At 46.3% G+C, this 22516-nt stretch overlaps 1 protein-coding gene across 2 annotated transcripts in view; it reads left to right on the top strand.

The window, feature by feature from the left end:
* The first annotated feature begins 6833 nt into the window (after positions 1 to 6833).
* Positions 6834 to 22516, top strand: part of LOC122938599 (highly reducing polyketide synthase PKS6-like) — a 71001-nt gene continuing 55318 nt past the window's right edge. The window contains exon 1 of one of the 2 annotated variants that reach the window (XM_044294227.1): positions 6834 to 6897. In XM_044294227.1, coding sequence (XP_044150162.1) covers positions 6846 to 6897 — 52 coding nt within the window. In that variant the 5' untranslated portion in view covers positions 6834 to 6845. The remainder of the gene's footprint in view (positions 6898 to 22516) is intronic. The other variant, XM_044294228.1, reaches the window with a different exon arrangement.

Genomic DNA, 22516 nt, shown 5'->3' on the forward strand with positions numbered 1-22516 from the left:
TCAAAGTTAGTATGGGCCATAATCCTGGGGCAAGAGGCTGGCAACCAGGCCCCTCCAAAACCCAGTGGCGAGGTTGGTTTTGCCACACGTACCAAATCCGAATTTCCTCACGCTTTGTGGTAACGAATCACATTTTTTTCTAAAATGGCTGCTGCACGTGTGAGGACATGGAGCAAGGAACTCTGGGAAGGCGGGATCACCCATAATGCCATGCATACAGCCAATCAGCAACCAGCCAGCACTGTGATGTCACAGCCCTATAAATAGCCTCATCCATCTTGAATTCTGCCATTTTCCAGTGTACTTAGTGCAGGGAGAGAAGTCAGCAGGAGCTAGGGACAGTGCTAGGATATGTGCCCCCTCAGAGTGGTTATGCCAGATTATGTGTCCCCTCACAGTAGTAATGCCAGATGATGTGCCCCTTCACAGTATTTATGCCCGGTTATGTGCCCCCTCAAAGTAAATATGCCCAGCTATGTGCCCCCTCAGAGTGGTTATGCCAGATTATGTGCCCCTCACATTAGATATGCCCACATATGGGCCCCTCACAGTGGTTATGCCAGATTACGTGCCCCTTCAGATTAGTTATGCCTTCATATGCGCCCCCTCATAGTTATGCCTTCATATGTGCCCCCCTCACAGTAGTTATGCCAGATTAGGTGCCCCCTCAAATTAGTTATGTCAGATTAGGTGCCCCTCAGTAGAGATGCCAACTTTTGTGCCCCCTCACTCTAGTTGTGTCCATCAAACACCCCTGCCCTCAGTCTGCAGCGTTATAAAAAAAAAAACATACTTACCTTCTTCCCTGGTGACAGGAGGCAGATTCCTGGGCTTTCAGCTCTCCTCCCACAGCCAGCAGCGCGATGTGGGGCCAGCAGGGGGAGCTCCTGAGCTCTGAAGATCAGTGAAGCAGGGAGCAGAGAGGTTTCCCTGCTTCACTATGGAAACGGAACTGCCTGGCCGGGTGAGTCAGTGCGCCCCCCCCCCCCCCCCCCCCCCGCCCCCCGCCCCCATATTATACATGGAGCGCTCTGATGGGGCCCAAAATTGCCACTGTATTTCATGCTGGGCCCCATCAGAGAGCTCCATTACATGTGAGTACAGCAGGGCCCCTGCCAGCAGCCTGGGGGGTCCACAGGCGGCCAGGCCCCCTGGAGTGCCGGGCCTGGTCCCAACAGCAACCCCTGTATGTACGCTACTGGCTGCATCACCCAGTGGCACGCAGCCGTTTTCAGGCAGTCAAGGCTCCACCAACTCAGCCGAAGGGAGCTGTCTGTACTTCCCATCAGCTACCAGTCCTGATGCTCCTGCTCCTCGTCAGTCATTGCTTAGGCAATCGATCAACAAACAGATTGCCAAGAGACAACAGTATGTGTGCACTCATCCAATGGCGGAGAAGCTGAATGTGCTCCTGGCCAAGTTGCTGGTGCTGCAGTCCCTCCCTTTCAAAGTGGTGGAAGAGTGGTGCACCTTTCAGATAACTGATGGCTTGTGACAAGCCGAGGTAGAGAGTCCCAAGCAGTCATTTTTTTGCCAAAAAGGCAGTACCAGCCCTGCACACACATGTAGAACAGAAGGTGAGCCTGTCGGTGCCTGCCAAAGTGCACGGCAGCGCTGACATGTGGAGCTGTAACTACGGTAAGGAACAATACATGTCCTTTACGGCCTACTGGGTGATAATAGTTCCTGCACAGCCACACCTGCAACTTGGCCAGGTGACACCGCTTCCGCTTCCACGTTGTCACGCCGTTGGTCCTGCGACAATGTCCGCCTCTGCCTCTTCTTCCTCCACCGTGTCCTCAGCCTCCACTGCAGGGACAATTCACAGTGCCCCTCCAGCATACCACATGTGCAGGGCAGGGCGGTGTCACGCTGTTCTGCACCTTGTTTGCCTGGGCGAATGGAGTCACACAGAGGTGAATTGCTCTGTATCCTTCATCAAGAAATCGAATCCTGGCTTTCTCCTTGACAACTGAAAATCGGAACCATGGTGACCGACAACCGGAAGAACATGGTGTCGGCGCTGCATCAAGGAGGACTGAGCCATGCTCCCTGTATGGCACACGTGTTCAATCTGGTTGTTAAGCGGTTCATGAAGTCTTCCACCCATCTGCAAGACATCCTAAAAATGGCCAGGAATCTTTGCATGCACTTCAGCCACTCGTACACCGCAAAACACACCCTCCTTGAGCTGAAGCGGCAGAATGGCATCCCCCCAACATAGGCTGATATGCGATGTTTCCACCAGTTGGAATTCCACCCTCCATATGTTTGACTGACTGTACGAACAGAGAAACGATTTCTTGATGATCCAAGCGGACAGGAGTACTCCCCTGTGTAACTTCGATTTCAGCCAGTGGCAGCTCATGCGTAACACCTGCCTTTTGCTCAGGCCCTTTGAGGAGGCCTCGTTATTTGTCAGTCGCCAGAACTTCGGAATGAACAATGTGATTCCACTGCTTCATGTCTTGGAACAGATGCTGGTAAATCTGGCTGGTCAGGGGACTGGAGACGTGGTGCCTACATCTCACGGCCACATGAGCCCTGTGGGGGCTGAACTGGGGGAGGAGAAAAACATTGGAGGAAAAGCAATGTGTATCGAAATGGGTGGTTTTTCTACACAGGTGACAGGAGAGGAGGAGCAGGAGCAGCCAGAGGAGCTACAGGCGATGAGGAAGAGGAGGCAGAGGACCCAGACACACCTTGGCAGAATGCAGTGGAGATGGAGGCAGGGAGTCCCTCTGAGTCACTTGCACAAATGACCTGATGCATGCTCACTTGCCTGCGTAGTGACAGTGAAATTGTCACCATTCAGCAGAGGGATGACTTCTGGCTCTCCACCTTGTTGGACCCTCGCTATCGGTCCAAAATTGGGCCCTTTTTTGCACCCACTGAGAGGGAGGACAAATTTAACTACTATAGAGACATCCGATATAGTGAGTTGGCCACTGCCTATCTGCGCCATCTTCCATCCTCTCGCAGGTCTGACCGGGGGGCCCTCTGTGCTGACGTTCCACTGCCATGGCTACTGGGGAGGGGTGGAATGGCAGGAGCAGTACCAGCTCCATCAGCAGCAGCCTGAGTCTAGAGTCACTGATGAGCAGCTTTCTTCACCTGCCTAGTGAAGAAACTACTCACCAGCAGCAGCATGTAGACCTGGAGCAGAACCTGAACCAGCAGGTGGTGGCATACTTGGACAGCACCCTGCCACCCCACATTGAAGATCCGCTGGACTACTGGGCAGCTAAACTGGACTTGTGGCCGCAACTGGTCGAGTTTGCCCAGAAAAGCTGCCCTTCCCAGCCAGTAGTGTGGCATCAGAGCGGGTGTTTGGTGCGGGGGCCATAGTTACCCCAAGAAGAACTCTCCTGTCCACCCAAAATGTGGAGAGACTGACCTTTGTCAAGATTAATCAGGTGTGGATCATCCAGGATTTCCACCCACCAATGCCTGATGCATCAGACTAGATCATCCATGGTGCCACACCAACACTTTGATAAAAGACACCGGTTTATTCTGGCTACCTGCCTTAGCTACTATTGTGATGCTGCCACCCGCCTGATACCACACATCTGATGCCAAGCGGTCCTTCTTTCACCCACCATCTTCAGCTGGTACTGGTATTGCCATCCACCTCCCCACTCTTTAACCAGGTCACTCTGTGGTCTCCTGATGCTGCTGCCACCTCCACACTATGTCACCTTGCCACTCTGTGGTCTCCTGATGCTGTTGCCATCTCCCCTCCACACTATGTCACCTTGCCACTCTCTGGTCTCCTGATGCTGCTACCACTTCCACACTATGTAGCCTTGCCACTCTGTGGCCTCCTGATGCTGCTGCCACCTCCACACTATGTCACTTTGATACTCTGTGGCCTCTTGATGTTGCTGCCACCTCCACACTATGTCACCTTACCACTCTGTGGTCACCTGATGCTGCTGCCACCTCCATACTATCTCACCTTTCCCTCTGTAGACTCCTGATGCTGCTGCCACCTCCACACTATGTTACCTTGCCATTCTGTGGTATCCTCATGCTGCTGCCACCTCCACACTATGTCACCTTGCCGCACTGTGGCCTCCTGATGCTGCAGCCAACTCCACAAAGTCATTGTGCCACTCTGTGGCCTCCTCCTAATGCTGCTGCCACCTCCACACTCTGTTATTGTGCCACTATGTGGCCTCCTGATGCTGCTGCCACCTCCACATTGTCATTGGGCCACTTTGTGGTCTACTCAGGCTGCTTCCACCTCACCACTATGTCATACAGCCACTCTGTGGACTTCTCATGCTGTTCCCACCCTCTCCACTTCATGACTGGACCACTATTTTGCCTTTCGGCCTGGCTGACATCATCATTTATTTGACCCTTCTTCGGATCTGTCAGAAGGAAGGAAAAATGAGACGCACAACTGATCCTGTCTGTGTAGCAGCTGTAAGGCCTGTATGGCCCCATCAGAATTGGCTTGTGATTAGGTAGCCAAAAGCAGGAGTGGGTATAAAACACAGAAGACCTGCAAATATTTAATTCACGTGTCATCTCTGTTTTGGATCCACTCCTGTTTTGTTTGGCATTAGCAATACTGATGGATTACTGACCAAATGCTGACCGAGTGAAGGCGGATGCTCCACAGATTAGAGGAAGGGCAAAATAATCAGTGACGTCAACACAAACCCACTCTGTTGGGGGGCTCGACTTGTATAAGATTTTAATAGAACAGGTTCTGTAGACATCTATGTGGAATCAGCTGACGACAGTGTAAAAGGAGTGTGCTTCTTCTTGGCGCTAACATGGAATTGTAAGGCTGAGTTTATACTTCCTACTATGCTTATTTGGTCAGGTTTGGCCCCATGACTGTCCAAATAAGTGAGGTGTGCAAGGATTCTAAGAGCAACGCCTGTCATCTACATGTCATACTGACTCACAGTATTATTTCACTACCAAAGCAGACTCCCTATGCATGTTACTGCAACTCACAGTGTTCTACACCACTATAAAGGCTCTCTGCACCCAGGAAATAGCATTTTTTTTATGCGATTCATCGCAAATAAATTCAGATTGAACCAAATTTTTTCATAAAATTCGGCGAACCGGCCCGTTCGGACTTGAAAAATTATCTCAACTCTAATCAGGACCAATAGACAAAAGGAAAGAAACGACTGCTTAATTCTGCTGAGGTTGAGGAGCCCTGACTGCTGGAGAAAGGGGGCAGGCCACAGTGGTTGCTGCACAGGGCTAATGTGCCAACATTAGCACCCTGACCGAGCTTCACCTTTTGCCCATATATCCTGCATACTGCCACGCTAACTTCCTCCAGCGACTTGATAAAAAAATCCCACATTGCAGAGTATGGTATTTTACCCCAACAACCATGCTGACTGCCTGCCACTGCCTTTTTGAACCCGTTCACAGATAGTTGTTTCCTGACAGGTAGGCACCTTAGTTGTAGGCGGCCTACCCCAGGCACATTTGGCTGCAGATCTCCCACTGCTTCAATTGTGCTGGCTCTTCGGCACGCTGCCACCCTGCTGCTGTCTTACGGGTCAGCTGCCACCCTCACCACCTGATGAAGATGATGATGATGCCCACTCTTTACCCGGCTCACACGTGCAATTAGTTACATCATCATCCACTACTGTCTGTTCTTCACTTATATCATCCTCCCCAGTCTCATGGCCATGTCCCTAACCGCTGGTAACACATGCTTCCACTCGAATGTCATAATCACTAGTTGCACCCCTAAGGGGGAACACAGTGGACCTCTCCACCAAGTCTGTGCTGGCCCAAGCTCGTTCTCGCTGAAAAGTGGAGCAGAGCCGACAGCATGCATTAGATCCTGAGCAGAAGGTGCACCAAAAGCAAGAGGCAGGTTCAGGGCAGGTAACAGCACAGAGGTTGTTCCTGGGCCATGCTAACTAAGTCTGGTGTTAGAGGAACCCACTGATTCCTGGCTGTTTGTATCTGTTGTGACCTGAGATGATGTTGAAGAGTGAGTCAACCATTCCAGTACAGTGGCAGCTCTGGCCTGTTGCTGCAGCTATCACCACCTCTTCTTCTGCTGCTACTTGTTTCAGCTACAACAACATTTTCGCCATTGCCTGTTCCTTTTGAGGGCCCAGGCAACTGTCTGTTGGCCATAGTGTACAGTAATTGAATCAGTTATGTAACTATGTAACTAGGTATGAATAGCACAGCAGTTGAACTAGATAAACATGCCTATATATTAGACTGCTGGTTGACGCTGAGTCGGATGCACATTAAGTCTATGTATAACAGAACAGATTAAGTATAAGTGGTGCAACAGGTGAACTAGACAAGCACACCTATATATTATACTGCCTGTTGACGCCCAGTCTGATATACAGTAAGTCTATGTAAAACAGAAAAGATGGCTCAGCAGATGAACTAGGTAAAGGCGCCTATATATTCGACTGCCTGTTCACGCTAAGTCTGATAGACAGTAAGTGTTTGTATAACAGAGCAGATTAAGTATAAATGGCGCAGCAGGTGAACTAGATAAATGTGCACATTTTGATGCCATATTGAATAACCCAATAGAAGATCAAACCTAAATCAACCAAAATGACACATAAAATTATAAAGTTTTATCTTTTGACAAGAGACAGGTCACTACTTTCTACTTAGATGGCAATCTATTTTATCTAGAAAGTGCATGTTTGTGACCAGATTTGGAGCTTTGTATCCAAAAAACTGAGCTTTGAATGATATGAATAAGCACAGAATGTTCAACCTTAAAAAGATGTTAAATTTAATTTTTCATCAGAGTACATGCCCACCAACTACTTACCCACCAATTTATCTTTCAGAGGTAAAGGATTGTCAGGATGGAAGAAGATCAAATAGCCATAGTTGGCATAGGATGCAAATTTCCTGGAGGTGAGTGTTATAACCATGGTGAACGTAATAATAAAGAAAACAAACTTCAGTTAGTCTCTCACTAAACTTCACGTACAAGATTTTCCATTAAAGGTGTTGTCCAATGAAAACTATTCTGCTGTTTTCAAACTAGCACCTGGATCTAAATACTTTTGTAATTGTATGTAATTAAAAATGTAGTGTCGTTCTCGCTGTGGTGGAAACACTGTCACGGAATGTGTACAGGTAACAAGGCAAAGCAACATGTATAAACGACTCGCTGGATCCAAAAACTAAGGAACCAAGGGAGACCCCTGCAGAAGACCTGGCACTTTCCCTGGCTGCTCAGCCTATGCAAAGATCCTAATGGTGGAGGTTTGCATATCCACGAACCTTGACTATAAAGCCCTGAGCACCCTACTATAGTGAGGGGACACGACCACCGGCTCCCTACACAAGACACGGAGGGAGTCAGGGTCATCTGGGATCCAGCAAACAGATATTAACATATAAAAGTACACTTAGCTTTGAAGCAAACAGGAGGACAGATCAGCGTGCACACACACTCCAGGAAGTAATATAAGCCGCCCAGAAAAGCATTCTGGGGAGGCATTTAAAGGGAAGCAATTAAGACATGACAGCTGAGAGAGGCTGACGAGAGGAGGAGCTGAATACCACAACACAGAAATTCAAGGAGGAGGTTCTGAAAGGCCTCTGTCAGAGCTTCTCAGCTGTCTGGTTGTGACAGTACCCCTCCCTCTACGAGTGGACTCCGGACACTCAGAACCCACCTTCTCAGGATGGGACCTATGGAAAGCCCTGATGAGACGAGAGGCCTTAATGTCCGTCACTGGGACCCACATCCTCTCCTCAGGACCATACCCCTCCCACTGAACAAGGTACTGAAGAGAACCGCGGACAAGACGAGAATCCACAATCCTAGAGACCTGAAATTCAAGATTCCCATCAACCATAATCGGAGGAGGAGGCAAAGGCGAGGGTACAATGGGTTGAACATAAGGTTTCAATAAGGACTTATGAAAAACATTATGGATCTTCCAAGTCTGAGGAAGATCAAGACGGTATGCAACAGGATTGATGACAGACAGGATTTTGTAAGGCCCAATAAACCTAGGACCCAACTTCCAGGAGGGAACCTTCAATTTGATATTCTTGGTAGACAACCACACCAGATCACCAACATTCAGGTCCGGACCAAGCACACGTCTCTTATCAGCCACACGCTTATATCTCTCACTCATGCTCTTTAGATTATCTTGAATCTTTTGCCAAATAGATGACAAAGACGAGGAGAATCTGTCCTCATCAGGTAAACCAGAAGACCCCTCTCCCGAGAAAGTCCCAAACTGTGGATGAAACCCATATGCACCAAAAAATGGTGACTTATCAGAGGACTCCTGACGACGGTTATTTAAAGCAAACTCAGCAAGGGACAAAAAAGAACACCAATCCTCTTGATTCTCCGCCACAAAACAACGCAGATATGTCTCCAGATTCTGATTGACGCGCTCTGTCTGGCCATTCGACTGCGGGTGGAAAGCAGAAGAGAATGACAACCGAACCCCCAAGCGAGAACAGAAAGCCTTCCAGAGTCTGGAAACAAACTGCGTGCCCCTATCAGAGACTATGTCTGAAGGAATACCGTGCAACTTGACAATGTGATCAACAAATGCCTGCGCCAGCGTCTTAGCATTGGGCAAACCAGGAAAAGGGATGAAATGCACCATTTTGCTAAAACGGTCCACCACCACCAGAATCACAGTCTTCCCCGAGGAACGAGGCAGGTCCGTGATAAAGTCCATGGACAGATGTGTCCAAGGACGGGAAGGAATGGGTAAGGGAAGGAGAGGACCTGATGGCCGTGAATGAGGGACTTTGGCACGAGCGCAAGTCTCGCAGGCTGCCACAAAACCCTCAACCGACTTACGAAGCGCAGGCCTCCAGAATCTCCGAGCGATGAGATCCAGTGTGGCTCTTACCCCCGGGTGCCCAGCAAGGACCGTATCGTGGTGTTCTTTAAAAATCTTGTGTCTTAAAGCGAGAGGCACAAACAACCTCCCAGGAGGACAAAGATCAGGAGCCTCTGACTGGGCTGCCTGCACCTCTGCCTCCAATTCAGGAAAAAGAGCAGAGACCACCACACCTTCAGCCAAAATGGGACCCGGGTCTTCAAAATTCCCGCCTCCCGGAAAACAACGTGACAGGGCATCTGCCTTCACATTCTTAACTCCAGGGCGGAACGTGACAACAAAATTAAACCTAGAAAAGAACAACGACCATCTGGCCTGTCTCGGGTTCAGACGCTTGGCTGACTCCAAGTAGGCCAGATTTTTATGGTCAGTAAATACGGTAATAGGGTGTCTGGCTCCCTCTAGCCAATGGCGCCATTCCTCAAAAGCCAACTTGATGGCCAACAATTCCCTATCTCCCACATCGTAATTTCTCTCCGCGGAGGAGAGTTTTCTTGAGAAAAAGGCACACGGTCGCCAATTGGCAGGAGAGGAACCCTGAGACAAGACCGCCCCCACACCCACCTCAGAAGCATCAACCTCAACTATGAAGGGTAAAGAAACATCAGGTTGCACCAAGATGGGAGCGGAAGCAAAATTTTCCTTGATATCAGAAAAGGCCTTACGCGCCTCTACTGACCAAGAAGAAAAATCTACCCCCTTTCTGGTCATATCAGTGAGTGGTTTAACAATAGAAGAATAATTCAAAATGAACTTCCTGTAATAATTGGCAAAGCCCAAAAAACGCATCAGCGCCTTTTGATTCTCAGGAAGCTCCCACTCAAGCACAGCGCGGACCTTCTCGGGGTCCATGCGAAAACCAGAAGCGGAGAGAAGAAACCCCAGAAATTGAATTTCTGGAACCGCAAACACACATTTTTCCAGTTTCGCATATAATTTATTCTCCCGCAGGATGAGCAAAACCTGACGTAAATGTTCCTTATGAGTTTTGAAATCGGGAGAAAAAATCAAAATGTCATCCAAATACACCAATACAAATTTTCCCATCAAATGATAAAAAATGCTGTTCACGAAATGCTGAAAAACGGCTGGGGCATTCATCAAACCAAAAGGCATAACCAAATTCTCAAAATGGCCCTCAGGGGTATTGAAGGCCGTCTTCCATTCGTCCCCTTCTCTGACCCTGACCAGGTTGTATGCCCCTCTTAAATCTAATTTGGAAAAGACTTTAGCCCCAACAACCTGGTTAAACAGGTCCGGGATCAGAGGAAGCGGATAAGGGTCACGAATTGTGATATTGTTCAGCTCCCTGAAATCCAGACAAGGTCTTAAAGAACCATCTTTTTTCTTAACAAAGAAAAAACCAGCGGCAACAGGTGACTTTGAGGGTCGTATGTGTCCCTTTCTCAGACTCTCAGAGATATAAGTACGCATAGCGATCCTCTCAGGTTGGGAAAGATTGTATAAACAAGATTTAGGCAGCTTGGCGTCTGGGATGAGATTAATAGGGCAATCGTACTCCCTGTGCGGGGGCAAATCCTGAACTCCACTCTCAGAGAAGACATCCGAAAATTCAGAGAGAAAAGATGGTACAGTCTTAGTAGCAACCTCAGAAACAGATGTCGTGAGGCAATTCTCTCTGCAAAAGTCACTCCAACCATTTATTTGCCTCGCTTGCCAATCAATGGTGGGGTTATGTTTAGTGAGCCAGGGTAGCCCCAACACTAGAGGAGTCGGCAAACCGCTAAGGACGAAACATGACACATCCTCAACATGAGCATCACTCACAATTAAACGGATATTGTGAACTATGCCCTTTAATGACTTCTGAGAAAGTGGAGCGGAATCGATAGAAAACACAGGTATATCCTTTCTCAAAGCGCACACCTGGAAACCATGAGTTATCGCAAAGTGATTATCAATGAGATTGACCGCTGCTCCACTATCCACAAAAATCTCACAAAAAATGTTCTTGCTCTCTAGCGCCACCCTAGCCGGCAGGACAAAACGGGAACTACAAGCAAACGGAAAATCTTCAATTTCCGCCTCAATCCTGCCAATAGTAACAGACGGAACATTTTTCAAAGATTTTTTCCTCTTTGTTTCTTTATTATACCCAGAGAACTGCCTGAATCTCCTAGAGGGACAAATATTTGCCAAATGATTAATACCTCCACAACAAAAACAAACCCTCTCATGCGGGCTGAATCTTCTATTGTCAGAAGCAATCAACCCCAGCTGCATGGGCTCCTGCTCAGAAGGGGCTGACAGCGACTGAGACCCCTGCGCAGAGAATGGGACCGCTGCACAGTCCTGGGACCGAGTATGACAGGAAAGAGAGATCTCTCCTCTCTCTCTAAGACGCCTGTCAATACGAACGGCCTGAGACATAGCAGAGTCCAAAGAAATAGGCCTTTCATGAAAGGCAAATGCATCTTTCAATCCCTCTGAAAGACCATGGCAAAATTGACTTCGGAGTGCAGCATCATTCCAACCAGTATCAGCTGCCCAACTCCGAAATTCTGAGCAGTATATTTCTGCGGATTGTTTACCCTGGCATAGGAGACGTAGTCTAGACTCCGCCAGAGCAATACGATCTGGATCATCATATATCTGACCCAGGGCTAAAAAGAATTCATCCACTGAACGGAGGGGCCGTGCCCCCTCCGGCAGCGAAAAGGCCCAGGACTGAGCGTTACCCCTGAGCAGCGATATAATGATCCCCACCCTCCGTTCCTCATCACCAGAAGAATGGGGAAGAAGGCGAAAATGGAGTTTGCAAGCCTCTCTAAAACGCACAAAATTCTCACTACCCCCGGAGAACGTATCCGGGAGCGAGATCTTAGGCTCAGAACAAGCTCCATGAACGCAAGCTGAACCGGTCACTTGAAGCTGAGACAAAGTCTTACGGAGGTCAGCTACCTCCAATGAAAGACCCTGGAAGCGTTCAGCCAAAAGTGAAACCGGATCCATGCTTAAGACGGTTTTGGCGGCTTATAATGTCACGGAATGTGTACAGGTAACAAGGCAAAGCAACATGTATAAACGACTCGCTGGATCCAAAAACTAAGGAACCAAGGGAGACCCCTGCAGAAGACCTGGCACTTTCCCTGGCTGCTCAGCCTATGCAAAGATCCTAATGGTGGAGGTTTGCATATCCACGAACCTTGATTATAAAGCCCTGAGCACCCTACTATAGTGAGGGGACACGACCACCGGCTCCCTACACAAGACACGGAGGGAGTCAGGGTCATCTGGGATCCAGCAAACAGATATTAACATATAAAAGTACACTTAGCTTTGAAGCAAACAGGAGGACAGATCAGCGTGCACACACACTCCAGGAAGTAATATAAGCCGCCCAGAAAAGCATTCTGGGGAGGCATTTAAAGGGAAGCAATTAAGACATGACAGCTGAGAGAGGCTGACGAGAGGAGGAGCTGAATACCACAACACAGAAATTCAAGGAGGAGGTTCTGAAAGGCCTCTGTCAGAGCTTCTCAGCTGTCTGGTTGTGACAAACACATGCTAAGTTCCGTCCTTCAACTGCCTCTTGAGCTGTAATAGGGAGAGAGCTGCAGCAGAAAGGACACACCCTATGATGTCAGCAGAAAGGGCATGCCCCTAACCTGCCAGCATGATGTAAATCTAGCAGCACAACTGGTAAAATTAATGCAGAGATCTCTGAATCCATGTGAGGTACAGGGCTGGCTCTAGCTTTGTTATAAAGAGGTTCTCATGTACTATATGATGTCTTATTTTCACTTTTTACATTCATTATAGGATAACCCCTTTAATTAAATAATGTTCTGTGGACAATTATCTGCCTTAACAGTAGCATTATATGTGCCAAGTTTGGCACATTAATTAGTTTAAGGACACAAGACAGAACTTATTAGACATAGTTTAGCATAACAAAAATGGTAGAATGTTTGAATAATAGAAAAAAGACATCAAATGACATATAGTACTATAATGCAGAACAATTTCTCGATAAACTAGGAGCCTAGCACTCAGGCATTTTGGTATCGTATCTGGTACCTGATAAAGAAAGAAACCAGGGCAAGTCCTCAGTTTGATTTATCCCCAAAGAAATTACCCCTAGCAACACTTATTTATTCTTTATAAATAGGGTTAAAGGGAACCTGTCACCTGGATTTTGGGTATAGAGCTGAGGACATGGGTTGCTAGATGGTCACTAGCACATCTGCAATACCCAGTCCCCATAGCTCTGTGTGCTTTTATTGTGTAAATAAAATGATTTTATACATATGCAAATTAACCTGAGATGAGTCACAGCTTGAAAATATGACTCTTCTCTGGTCACACAAGTAAGATATGACTCTTTTATGTTAATTTGCATATGTATCAAATCAGTTTTTTTTACACAATAAAAGCACACAGAGCTATGGGGACTGGGTATTGCGGATGTGCTAGTGGCGATCTAGCAACCCATGTCCTCAGCTCTATACCCAAAATCCTGGTGACAGGTTCCCTTTAAGCTAATTGAAGTTAAAAAAGTGTACTTCGATTCAAATTTCAGGAAAATTTCGATTTGCTGCAATGCCCTGGCCATCTTGCTTGAAGAACCAGCGTGAAATCTTGTGTGCAATGACATATGACGTCACCACGCCAGCTGACGTGATGATGTCATCATGCGCCGCACAAGATTCCGCGCTGTATCTTCAAGCAAGATGACCATGGCGGACAATTTTTTTTAAAATATATATATGATCAAACTCTAAAATATTGATCTTAGATGCCATGATCTTGGTGAATCACATTTTATGACTCTCTTTTAGGATGCTGTATTCACAATCTTTGTGGGCTCATGGGTTTTATTACTATGACACCTTTCTTTGAGCACATATTAGAGACAAATTAATGCACTTATCAAACCTGTCATAATGGTATGCATGTGTACATACTAGTGTTAGTAGATTCTGGTTCAACCTGCTTTGGACGAATCAGAATGTTGTTGGTGCTTTCACTAAACATTATGAGTTCCTGATCACTGTACCTTCATTATACAGCACTGGCTCCACTACGGCCGAATGAAGATGGCTACCAGTAAAAAGAGACTATGTGAGTCTTGCACATGCACTGTTACTGTAAGTACATGCCAAACTGTATTGCAGAATGAATCTGAACCTGGATTCTTTGACTGTTCGGCATGCACTGGTACTTACAGTAACAGCTCATGGGCGAGACTCACATAGCCTTGCATTACTGGCAGCCATCTTCATTTGACCATAGGGGAGCCAATACTGTGTAATGAAGGTACAATCAGGAATTTATATTGTTTAGTGAAAGCACCAAAATGAAAAGGATGAATCTGAATCTACCAACACTAATACATACCAAACTGAATACTTAATCTGGTGAACTCATTTTCATCTTTTAGCTGCAGATTCACACATTTCCAGCCTCATCTTCTGTCATTCAAGATGGCTAAAATGCTTCACAGACTACCTGTAATCCAAGACACTTCCTGCTGCCCTCAGATTGGCCAGAACTGCTCACGAGAGCAGAGCTGGCCAATTCGAAAGCAGCGCTGGACAATAAGGAAGTGTCTTGGATTACCAAATGCACAGTGTGCATCAGGTAGTGTAAGATGATGTGTGGTTATCTGGGATGACAGAAGAGAAGACTGGGAATTGGCGTATCTGTAGTTGAAAAGATGAAAAGCCACCATGAAAGTACACTGTTCACTCTCTAGTTCATGTGAATTTTTTTCTTGAACCACAGGGTCGTTTTAAGATTAGAATACTCACTTATTTTATATTTCAGCATTAAAAATAAATTAATCCATCAGTGTAATAGAATATATTCAATAGATAAAACCGCAAAACCCCTTATGTGTTTACTGATCCTTTTGAATTATTATCAGTTACGTCAATAAATCTTTCTTGGTGTACAGACATCTGATGGGCCTGCAAAGTAAAACAAATCCAAAATGTGAAAAAAGCCAGCACTCCTTCACTTTAAAATGTAAAGTTTTGTTGTATATGCTTGGTTTTACTTATCTAACGTATTCTGAGACAGTTTTTCTGGTGACACATTGTACTTCATAAAGATACAATTATGAGACGCACAGGAGTGGGAGCCCAGTATATTTTATTTCACATTGTACTTCATGTTAACAGTAAATTTGAGTCAATATTTTTTTTCCTTTATTTATAAATAAAATTCAAAAATTACCAAAAATTTTGAACAATTCACAATTTTCTAAATTTGAAATTCTCTACTTTTAAGACAGATAGTAATACCTTATTAAAAAGTTATCAGTCAACATTCCCCATATGTCTACTTTATCATTTTTAAAATGTCATTACATTTTTTTATTACATTAGAAGGCTTAGAATATTCAAAGCAATTTTTCATATTTGTAAGAAAATTTCCCATGCTGTTTTTTTTTTAAAGCACCAATTCAGTTCTAAAGTGATTTTGAGGGGCTTACGTAATAGTAACCACCCATAAATTATCCCATTTTAGAAACTAAAACCCTCAAATTATTCAAAACTGATGTTACAAACTTTGTTAACTCTTGAGATGTTTCAGAACAGCTAAAGGAAAATGAAGGTGACATCTCAAAAGTTTTTTTTTCACTTTTTTGCAGATTTTCTATGTTTTTTCTTGTTAATCCATTTTCCTTCAACACACCAAGGGTTAAAAGCAAAATAAACCTCAATATTTATTACCCTGATTCTGCAGTTTACAGAAACACCCTTATATGTGGTCATAAACTGCTCTATGGGCACATGGCAGTGGTCAAAAAGGAAGGAGCGTCATATGGTTTTTGGAGGGCAGATTTTGTTGAAATCGTTTTTGGGCACCATGCAGTATTTAAAGAGACCCTGAGCTACCAATACAGTGAAAAACCCCAAAAAGTGACCCCAGTTTGGAAACTATACCCTCAAGGAATTTAATAAGGGGTGTACTGAGCATTTTGACCTCAAAAGCATTTTACAGAGTTTAGAAACACTTGGCTGTGAAAATGGAAAATAGCCCCAAATTCTTCATTTTCACAAAATACCCATTTGCTCCTGAATACAGCAACACCCCATATGTGATTGTAAACTGTTGTAGGGGAACACTGCAGAACTCAGAAGGTAAGGAGCGCCATATGGCTTTTGCAGTACATATTTTGAATAGGGTTGAGCAAACCCGAACTGTAAAGTTCGGGTTCGTACTGAATTTTAGGATTTTTTAACCCCAAACATTTCAGTAAAAGTTTGTGTTCGGTGTTCAGCGATTTCTTAGCGCTTTTTGAAAGGCTGCAGAGCAGCCAATCAACAAGTGTTTAACTGTCTGACCTTATAAGCCATCACAGCCATGACTACTAATGGCATGGCTGTGATTGGCCAGTGCAACATGAGACCCAGCCTCTATATAATCTGGAGTCACGTAGCGCTGCAGGTCACTCTGCTGTGCTTAGTGTAAGGAGAGGATGCTGCTGTGAGGGAGAGAATAGGACAGAATCTGTTATCAGAACTCCAATTGAACTCAGCGATCTACATAGATATAGTTGTGTGGGTGCAGTGCTCAATCTTTTTACCCTGCCCTGGGCCCAGTGCCAGAGAAAAACAACTTTTATCCGTCTGTTAATTAGGTGGGCGGCGGCGGCGGCCATTTTATGCAAGCTCAGTGCATAAGCACTGCATCTGTGCTTTAGTGACATTTAAATCCAAGATTGAAATACTGCAATAATAATCTGGCTTTGAAAAAATGCCCATTTTTGGCAATTTTCAACATTTGGTGCCTTTGCAGGATTAGTCAGTGTGAAATTTAAGCTAGAAATAGAGCTATAATTTTCTGGGTTTTTAAAAACACTATTTTACAGCCCTTGCAGCATCAGCATGTGTGAAATTAAAGGGTTATATACTGCTGTCATATTCAGTTATTAAACAAACACCAATTTTTGGCAAAATAATAAATTTTGCAGCCTTTCCTGCATATGTCATTGTGAGATAAACACTTTAGATACTGTGGTTCTATTCAGTTATTTGAAAAACAGCCATTTTGGACAAAAAAACTTTAATTGCGGCCTAGTCTGCATCTGTACGTGTGAGATAAAACCTTTACATACTGTCATTCTATTTTGCTATTAATTAAACACCCATTTAGGGCAAGATCCTAAATTTGAGAAATATAAGGAGAGCGTCAAATAAGGGACGTGGCCCAGGTCGTGGTGCTGCTGTTGGAGCTCCTGTTGCAGGGAGAGGACGTGGTCGATCGTACCAGCTACACGCACAAGTGAAACCCCTTCCTCAGGTGTGAGTAAGCGACAGAACCTGCAGCGGTATTTGGTCGGGCCGAATGCGGGTCTACGAATGGTGAGACCAGAACAAGTACAAACTATAGTAGATTGGGTTGCTGACAGTGCCCCCAGTGCCTTCACATTGTCTCCCACCCAGTCTCCTGCTAAAAGATCAGAGTTGGCATCTGCAGCCGATGTCCATCATTCTTTTACCTCACCCCCTTGCAAATCAGCAAAGCAGTCTGAGCCCCAAGTCATGCAGCAGTCTCTTCTGCTTTTTGATGACTCTGTTAGAAGTGGAAGAGATTGAGTGCACCGATGCCCAACCACTTATGTTTCAAGATGAGTACATGGGAGGACCATCGCAGCACGTCTCGGATGATAACAAAACACAGGTGCCAACTGCTGGGGCTTTCGGAAGTGTGCAGACTGACAAGGAGGGCAGAGGTGAAGACTGGGTGGAAGATGATGTGGAGGACGATGAGGTCCTCGACCACACATGGAATCAAGGTCATGCGTGTAACCTAAGTAGTTCGGAGGAAGAGGCAGTGGTCGCACAGAGCCACCAGCACAGCAGAAGAGGGAGCAGGGTGCAAAAGCGAAGCGGCCGTCCCCTAGACAGTATGCCTGCTACTGCCCACCACAGCAAGAGACCGAGTACACCAAAGCCAGCCAGACAATGTGCTGACGACAAGACACGAGTGGTTTGCACGCTGTGCAATCAGAGCCTGAAGCGAGGCATAAACGTTCTCAACCTGAGCACAACCTGCATGACCAGGCATTTAAGTGCAAAGCACAAGCTGCAGTGGGGTAGACACCTCAAAAACCAAAAAAGGTCTCCGGCTCCTCCTGCTTGCTCTTCTGCTGCAGTCTCGGCCTCTTCATCCACCTCTGGAGTGACAGTGCCACCTGCCACCCCGCAAAGAGAAAGTACCCCCCTACCCACCCACGATCCCTGGCCCTGAATACCAGCATTTAAAAATTACTGGCCTTTGAAATGCTGTCATTCCGTCTGGTTGAGACAGAGACTTTTAAAGGCGAGCCATCCCTTCTCTGCACAACCAAGTGGGGGACAAAATCAGGTGTGCACTGCGCAACGCCATCTGTGGCAAGGTGCACCTCACTACGGATACGTCGACCAGTAAGCACGGTCAGGGACCTTATATCTCCATAACAGCACACTGGGTAAATGCAGTGGCGGCTGGGCCTGAGGTGGATAGCAGTTTGGCGCATGTCCTTCCACCACCGCTTCAGTTTGCCTCCTGTTGCTTCTTCCTGCTATTCCACTTCCTCATCCTCTACCGGCTCCTCATCCGGTCAGCATAACACCTTCACCACCAACTTCAGCACAGCCAGAGGTAAACGACAGCGGGCAGTTTTAAAACGAATCTGTTTGGCGGCCTGGTAGTGTGCGATAATGTGCAAAATCTCGTAGCAGCTCTGAGACTAGCCGGTTTGATGCACATCCCTTGCCTGGTGCATGTTCTGAATTTGGTGGTGCAGAGATTCCTTAAAAATTACCCCGATATGTCAGAGCTGCTGCATAGAGTGCGGGACATCTGTGCGCGCTTTCGGCGTTCTCACCCTGCTGCTGCTCGCCTGTCACCGCTGCAGCGTAACGCCGGCCTTCCCGCTCACCGCCTCATATGCGACGTGCCCACAAGGTGGAACTCCGCCTTGCACATGCTGGCCAGACTGTGCGAGCAGCAGCAGGCGATAGTGGAGTTTCAGCTGCAGCACTCACGGGTGAGTCGCTCGGCAGAACAGCACCACTTCACCACCAATGACTGGGCCTCCGTGCGAGACCTGTGTTCCTTGTTGCGCTGTGTCTCGAGTACTCCACCAACATGGCCAGTGTTGATAACGCCGTTCTCAGCGTTACTATCCCACTTCTATGCCTCCTTGAAAAAACGCTGCTGGTGATGACGGAAGAGGATGTGGCACAGGAGGAGGAAGAGGGATCATTTCGTAGGGTTTCCGGCCAGTTATTCACAAGTGGCTCCGAGGGTGGGTTTCTACACCCACAAACGCCAGGTACACAATTGTCCAGCCAGGGCACAGTTCTGGAGGATGACGAGGTGGAGGATGAGGAGGAGGAGATGGAGGAACCATGTCCACAGCATGGTGGCACCCAGACCAGCTCATGGCCATCACTGGTGCGTGGATGGGGGGATGCAGAGGACACAGACAATACACCTCCCACAGAGGACAGCTTTTTGTTGCCTCTGGGCAGCCTGACACACATGAGCAATTACATGCTGCAGTGTCTCCGCTATGACCGCCGAGTTTCCCACATTCTAACTTGTGCTGACTACTGGGTGGCCATGCTGCTGGATCCCCATTACAAGGACAACGTACCGTCCTTAATTCCCTCACTGGGGAGGTGATCGTAAGATGCGCGAGTACAAGCGCATGCTGGTAGACGCGCTGCTGGTGGCATTCCCACCTGACAGAGGGAAGCACAAGGCGAAGGCAGAGGAGGAGGTCGCCAATGCAGCTGGAGCACCGCCAGCACCTCAGAAGGCAGGGTTAGCATGGACGAAATGTGGAAAAGCTTTGTCAGCACTCCACAACAACCAGCACCACCAGCTTATATGGAATGTCTTAGCAGGAGGCAGCATTTAACCAACATGGTGGAGCAGTATGTGTGCACACGCCTACACGTACTTATTGACGGTTCTGCCCCCTTCAATTTCTGAGTCTCCAAATTGGGCACATGGCCTGAGCTTGCCCTTTACGCCTTGGAGGTGCTGGCCTGCCCTGCAACCAGTGTATTATCTGAACGTGTGTTTAGCATGGCAGGGAGCGTTATCACAGACAAGCGCAGCCGCCTGTCCACTGTGGCTGTGCGGTACAAATCGTAGCGGGCGCATGCGCAATGCGATGCCCGCTCCTGGCAGGGCATCGCAATACCTATTGCGCATGCGCCCGCTACGATTTGTACCGCACAGCCGCAGTGGAAAGGGACAGGGGAGGGGAGTAAACGGGCGGGCAGAGGCGCACGGAGGGCGGAGTTATCAGCCGTTTAGGAGGTGCCAGCCTGGGGCTCCGAGGATTGAGAGACCGCCCTGGGCACTTGAGAGGGCTCAGAAAATAATCTTATAACTTCGTTTTCTGCAAATTGAAAAGTCCGTTTTCTACCACAAAGGTACCGTTTTTATGTTCTGGCTGGATCACATAACCCTATTTTAATGGTCTAACATGCTAAAATGTGGTGACAGACTCCCTTTAACCAGCCATTGTTATACTACATCGCAATTGCTCATTCTTGTATTTTGGATATTTCACACTCTTTTGGAGTGTACCCTATTTTTAAAAAAAAATTATTAAAACCAAAAAACAGTGTTGGTTAGCTTGTCCTCTTCCACCTACACAGCTACGTCCACCGCCTCCTCAAACTCCTACTCCATTTGGAACTCCACCTCATAAATCTATTTTTTTTTTATTTGTACGTATTTTATTTTATTTGATGTCATTTCACTACTTTGTCTGCTACATTTTCGGGCGAAATTCACCAATTTTTGGGTGTGATGTACCACTGCTATACCTAGTAGACAGGTTAAAAAAAATTCACAAATTTGTCTGTTACATTTTCAGGTGAAATTAACCAATTTTGGGGTGTAATATACCCTTCCTCTACCTAGTTGACAGCTTAAAAAATTTCACTACTTTTTCTTTTACACTTTCGGGTGATATTAAACAAAAAAAATTCTGTCATAGACCCCTGCTCTACCAAGTAGACAGGTTAATACATTTCAATAATTTCTCTGTTACATTCTTGGGTTCATATTTTTACAATTTTGGATGTGAATAAACCCCTGCTCTGCATAGGTGACGGAATAAAATTTCAGAAATTCTTCTTTAATTGATGCGCGCCACCTCCTTTCATTCAATGCTTAAACTTTAACAAGTTGTCCCACATTTGTGCTTCAATAATTTGTCACACACTTGCGCTTTAATAATTTTTCCCACATTTGCGCTTCAATTATTTCTTCCATATTTGCGCTTTAATAATTTTCCCCATATTTCCGCTCGATCCCCAAAAAATGTAATCTATTTATCTCCATTGGATGTGCTCTCTTTTTCTCACACTCCCTCTCTGGCGTGGAACCCTGATTCGCTGATAACAAAGATCAACATGGTAGGCTCAGAAAAGAACATCGAAAGTTGATAGAGAAGATATCCAAATGGATGGTGGACGCCACAGGGACTTGCGATAAGGCAGAAGTTATCTAGAGTCAACAAAGCGGCAGCAGGGCCTCTCATGGCTAACGTTTCCAAATCCAAAATACCACAGTGACATTCCCTATAATTTTTTATTAATCATTCAAATAACAGGGCATCTTAAGAGTACTGTATTGTTATTTATCGTCACTACCTCCCCGAGTTGGGAGTGGGTAATTGCCGCGTGCCCCCTCCTTTTCTTCAATTCTTTCGTTTTAATAGCTTTTCCCACATATTCGCTTGATCATAATTAAATTCCATGCATTGATCTCCCTTGGATGTGGTCTTTCTTTCTGACGCTCCCTTTCCGGGGTGGAACCCTGATTCGCCGCTAACCGTCATCAACATGGTAGGCACAGAAAAGAACATCGAAAGTTGATAGAGCAGATATCCAATTGCATCATGAACATCACAGGGACGTGCGACATGGTGGAGCAGTATGTTTGCACATACCTACACAAACTGACTGTTGGTTCTGCCCCCTGCAACTTCTGGGTCTTCAAATAGGGCACATGGCCTGAGCTTGCCCTTTACGCCTTGGAGGTGCTGGCCTGCCCTGCAGCCAGTGTATTGTCTAAACATGTGTTTAGCACGACTGGAGGGGGTTATCACAGGTTATATTTCCCAATGTTTTGGGGTGTACCCTAATTTAAAAAAATAAATAAAAAATTTAAAACAAAAAAGCAGTGTAGGCTACCTCCTCCTCCTCCACCACCTTCTCAACCTCCTACTCCATATGGACCTTGTCCTCTTAGATCAAGATTATTATTTTTAATTTTTACTTATTTTATGTTATTTGAAGTCATTTCCCTATCCACATTTGTTTGCAGAGCACTTGCCATGCTCTTAACCACATTTTGCTGGCATTTGCAGCCCTCTAGCCCTTTCTGTGACATTTTTAGAGCCATTTTAGTGCTCAAAAGTTCGGGTCCCCATTGACTTCAATGGGGTTCGGGGTCAAGTTCGGGTCCTGAACTCGAACTTTTTTGTGAAATTCAGCCGAACCCGTCGAACCCGAACATCCAGGTGTCTGCTCAACTCTAATTTTGAAGGATTGGTTTACGGGCACCATGTTGTAATGGAACAGTATCTGAGGTACCAATACACATTTTTTTTATAAACATAAGTTTTTCTCTATGTGGAAGAACGAGTGAAACGTTTTCAA

The sequence above is a fragment of the Bufo gargarizans genome, chromosome 5 (genome assembly GCF_014858855.1).
Source record: "Bufo gargarizans isolate SCDJY-AF-19 chromosome 5, ASM1485885v1, whole genome shotgun sequence".
Lineage (NCBI taxonomy): Eukaryota > Metazoa > Chordata > Amphibia > Anura > Bufonidae > Bufo > Bufo gargarizans.